General features: G+C 45.4%; 1 protein-coding gene across 1 annotated transcript in view; it reads right to left on the bottom strand.

Moving 5' to 3' along the window:
• NPC1 (NPC intracellular cholesterol transporter 1) overlaps nt 1-4,574 on the bottom strand; it is an 84,740-nt gene extending 80,166 nt beyond the window's left edge. Inside the window, exon 1 of the mRNA XM_075316051.1 lies at nt 4,522-4,574. Coding sequence (XP_075172166.1) covers nt 4,522-4,574 — 53 coding nt within the window. The remainder of the gene's footprint in view (nt 1-4,521) is intronic.
• Nucleotides 4,575-4,806: the final 232 nt, after the last annotated feature.

The following is a 4,806-nucleotide window of genomic DNA, read 5'->3' as shown; positions in this document are numbered from 1 at the left end:
CGCCCAGGACGGGGATAGGAAGGACCTTCTTTTTGACCAAGAGGTGAGAAGAAGCCACCACCGTAGAGATTCCTTGGCCGCCTGAGAAAGAACGACGACTCTGTTGAGGGACGTCGACTCCTCGTCCCATTGGCGGAGAATGTCCCATTGTAGTGGACGCAGTAAAACTGCGCGAAAGGAACTGCCTCCATTGCTACCATCTTACGTAGGAAGTGCATGAGGCGTCTCAATGTGTGCGACTGGTTCTTAAAGAAGAGCTTGCAGCCCGTAGTGAATGCTGTTTGTCTAGCGGCAGCTTCACTATCGCTGAGAGAGTAAGAAACTCTATGCCTAGATATGTTATCGATAGGGTCGGGGTCGGATCTGACTTTAAAAAGTTGATGATCCACCCAAAACTCTAGAGAGTCTCCAGCGCAACGTTCGGGCAGTGTTGGCATGTTTCCTAAGAGAGTGCCTTGACAAGTAGATCGTCTAAATACGGGACCACAGAGTGACCCTGAGAGTGCAGGACTGTGACTACTGCTGCCCTGACCTTGGCGAAGACCAGTTGGACTGTCGCTAGCCGGAAGGTAGAGCTACGAACAGAGGGTGTTCGTCTCCTATAACGAAGCGTAGAAACGCTAGTGCTCTGGATCAATCGGCACGTGTGGATAAGCATCCTTGATGCCTAATGATGCTAGGAAATATCCTTGGGACCTTGAGGCGATGACATGGCGGAGGGATTCCATCCGGAACCGCCTGGTGTCCACGAGCTTGCTGAGCATTTTTAGATCCAGAACGGGACGGAACGGCCCGTTGTTATAGGTACCGCAAAGAATTTGGGGTAAAAACCGTGACCTTGTTCCTGAAGAGGAACGGGGGTCATCACTCTTTCTGCCTATAGAGTGCACCCTGTTTGCAGAAGAGCAGCGGCCCGGCCGGGAGGTGGAGAAATTCTGAAGAATCGAGTTGGAGGACGAGAAGTGAGCTCTATCCTGTACCCGTGAGACAGAATGTCTCACACTCAATGGTCATTGACCTATGGCAGCTAAATATCGCCAAGGCGGGAGAGCCTGCTACCGACCGAGGCCGCAAGTCATGAGGAAGCCGCCTTGGAAGCGGGTTTTCAGACTGTCGCTTTTTTGGGCGAGACTGAGCCCGCTAAGAATCTTAGCTCCTCTGATCCTTTTGAGTCCACATTGGACGAGGAAAAATGGGACCTGCCCGAGCCTCGAAAAGGCCGAAAACCCCGACTAAGAAACAAATGCAGACATTTGAGAGGTTAAGGATGCCACCTGCGGCACAGATGTACGTGTAACCGTGTCAATCTGTGTAAGACAAGCTGAAATAGCTTGGAGTGCCCCAAGGGAGAGAATGCCGGAGCCAACGGTGTGCCGACAGCCTCATAGATGGCTTTCGACCAGAGATCCATCTGTCTGTCAGTGGCATCTTTGAGTTTGCAGTTCCATCTCCCACTGCAACTATGGATCTAGCTACAAGCCTGGAGATTGGAGGATGCCACTCGGGACATTGGGTCCAGTCCTTGACCAAGTCAGGGGACAGGGATAACGTGTATCCTAATCCGTTTGGAGAAGCGCATATCTGGATAAGCGTGGTGTTCCTGGACTGCCCCTCCTTCGCACAAAGCACAAAACTGGTGAGCCAGTGATCCCACTGGGGGTGTATAGCCAGAAGGGGAGGGGCCTTACACTTTTAAGTGTAATACTTTGTGTGGCCTCCAGAGGCAATAGCTATACACCCAATTGTCTGGGTCTCCCAATGGAGCGACAAAGAAATATATATATATATATATATATATATATATATACATACATACATACATACATATACACACACACACACAATAGTAAAATTATATATATATATATAGAATTTTACTATTATGTGTGTATATATATATATATATATATATATATATATAATTTTACTATTATGTGTGTGTGTGTATGTATATATATATATATATTAATTATTATTATAGCGCCATTTATTCCATGGCGCTTTACAAGTGAAAGGGTATACGTACAACAATCATTAACAGTACATAACAGACTGGTACAGGAGGAGAGAGGACCCTGCCCGCGAGGGCTTACAGTCTACAGGGAATGGGTGATGGTACAATAGGTGAGGACAGAGCTGGTTGCGCAGTGGTGTACTGGACTGAGGGTTATTGTAGGTTGGAGGCTTGTTGGAAGAGGTGGGTCTTGAGGTTCCTCTTGAAGCTTTCCACGGTAGGGGAGAGTCTGATGTGCTAAGGTAGAGCGTTCCAGAGTATGGGGGATGCACGGGAGAAAGCTTGTACGCGATTATGGGAAGAGGAGATAAGGGAGGAGCAGAGAAGGAGATCTTGTGAGGATCTGAGGTTGCGTGCAGGTAGGTACCGGGAGACTAGGTCACAGATGTAGGGAGGAGACAGGTTGTGGATGGCTTTGTATGTCATGGTTAGTGTTTTGAACTGGAGTCGTTGGGTGATGGGAAGCCAGTGAAGGGATTGGCAGAGTGGTGAGGCTGGGGAATAGCAAGGGGAGAGGTGGATTAAGCGGGCCGCAGAGTTTAGGATAGATTGGAGGGGTGCAAGAGTGTTGGAAGGGAGGCCAGAGAGCAGGAGGTTGCAATATATATATATATACACACACACACACATATACATCATAGGTCCAGATGCCTGTGATTTATTTTCGGTTAGTGTCTGGACCATGTGCATCATGAACAGCACAGATCAATGCATCTAGCCTGCTTACAACTGTACATGGGCAACTCCACAAAAATCACAGCATGCCCAATTCTGTTCCAGATGCGCACAAGGAGATGGTCACAACATATTTACACTGACAAAAGCTTTAAGAATAATATCTTAAAGATTGATAACCCTCTAAGGCTATGTGCACATGCTGCATTTTTTCATACAGATTTTAAATCTATACTGCAAGGAAAAACACATCCCAGCAAAGTCTATGGGAATCCTGAATTGCTGTGCACAAAATTTTGGTACAAAAAACCCCATATATATTATATATAATTAAAAAATAAATAAATAAATAAAAAAATACAGTGCTTTTTGGCTTAGCATTTTTCCTGCTAAGAGATGCAGTTTTATGTGCAGGGGAAAAAAAAATAAATAAAACAAAAAATCTGCAATCTGCAAAAGACACTACCAGAAAGGGTATGTGCCCATGTTGCAGATTTTTTTCTAAACATAAACCTCTCTTGGCAGGAAAAATGCTGCGGCAAAAAAAAAACACACACTTTTCTTTGAACTTTTGCTGGGTTTTTTTGCAGTGTTATCTCATGCAGTTTTTTTTTAATGCAGTGAGAGAAGAAAAGAAAACAAAAACGCACAAATTATTGACATGTCAATTGTTACTGCAGTTCTCCACCAAAATCTGCAACGTGTGCACAACACCACGATTCTCACTTTGCTGGGATGTGTTTTTCTTTACATTATTGATTATAATCTGCAAGATAAAAATGCAGAAAAGAAACACAGCGTGGGCACACAGCCTAAGGCTATGTGCGCACAGTGCATTTTTCGCGGCGTTTTTGCGCGTTTTTTGGGTGCGCTTTTGGCCTCAAAACTGCATGACTTTGCTTCCCCAGCAAAGTCTATGAGTTTTCATTTTTGCTGTCCGCACACAACTGTTTTTTTAAGCTGCGTTTTTGAGCTTGAAAAAGAAAAAAAAAATGGACATGTCAATTCTTTCCTGCGTTTTCCGCCCATGCAATGCATTGGAAAAACGCAGAGATCAAAAACGCAGCAAAACGCACCAAATCACGGTAAAAACGCATGCGTTTTTTGATGCGTTTTTCCGACGCAGGTGCGTTTATGTGCGTTTTTAGTGGCCAAAAACGCACAAAAACGCAGCGTCAAAAAAACGCAGCGTGCGCACATAGCCTAACAGAAGAGTCATTGAAAACCTAATCCATCTGTTAACCAAGGTATTTCTACTATGAAAGGAAGAACAATGTCAGATGTTATCAATACAGCTCGATGGGACACAGTCTAAACAGGTTAAACTACATGCGCACGCTGCGTTTTTTTGTCGCGTTTTTTGGTGCAGTTTTGGTGTCAGAACTTTGACATTTGACTTCCCAGCAAAGTCTATGAGAAGTCAGATTTGTTATGCGCAAGTTGCAGTTTGTCAGTGTTTTTTTTGACAAAAAAAAGTTTGTGACAACAAAGAAGCAGCATGTTCATTCTTCCTGCGTTTTTGTCAACATTTGTCGCCCATTGAAATCAATGAGGGCATCAAAAACGCAAAAAAAAAAAAAAAAAAAAAAAAAAAAAAAAAAAATGCATGCTATCAAATTGGTACGTTTGGAATGCATTTTACCTGCGGTTTTGACAACAAAAACGCAGCTCACCAACTTAGTTCCAGAATGCCAAAATCAATGCTGGAGTGATTTTGACGTGCCGGTGTCCGTGTGTCGGTGGCAGTGTCAGTGTGGTGCCCGTGAGTGTCGGTGCGATGTCTGTGTCTCTTGCGCCTTTCTCCTCTTTCTCCCCAAGCACTACATACTTACCGATCATCGGCTGTCACACTACTCCCCCGCCTCTCATCTTCTTCCCGACTCATTAGCCTCATACATATTGACTCCTCCACCAGTCTGATTGGTTGGAGTCAGACGAGCCCTCATGCTGAGTGACAGCTGTCTGACACAGGTGTTTGCTGTCGCAGCTAGAGTCCTCCACCTGTGAGCGCACATCAGGCCGCAACTGAAGTGAGCCCCAGCTGGAGGACTCACGTGAGTGGCGGCACCGCCAATCGCGCGGCTAACTTTAGTAGCGGCCTGAACCGCAGTGAAGCC

Source organism: Anomaloglossus baeobatrachus, chromosome 6 (genome assembly GCF_048569485.1).
Source record: "Anomaloglossus baeobatrachus isolate aAnoBae1 chromosome 6, aAnoBae1.hap1, whole genome shotgun sequence".
Taxonomy (NCBI): Eukaryota; Metazoa; Chordata; class Amphibia; order Anura; family Aromobatidae; genus Anomaloglossus; species Anomaloglossus baeobatrachus.
Note: the sequence above shows the minus strand (reverse complement) of the source record. Positions and strands in the feature narration are given on the sequence as shown.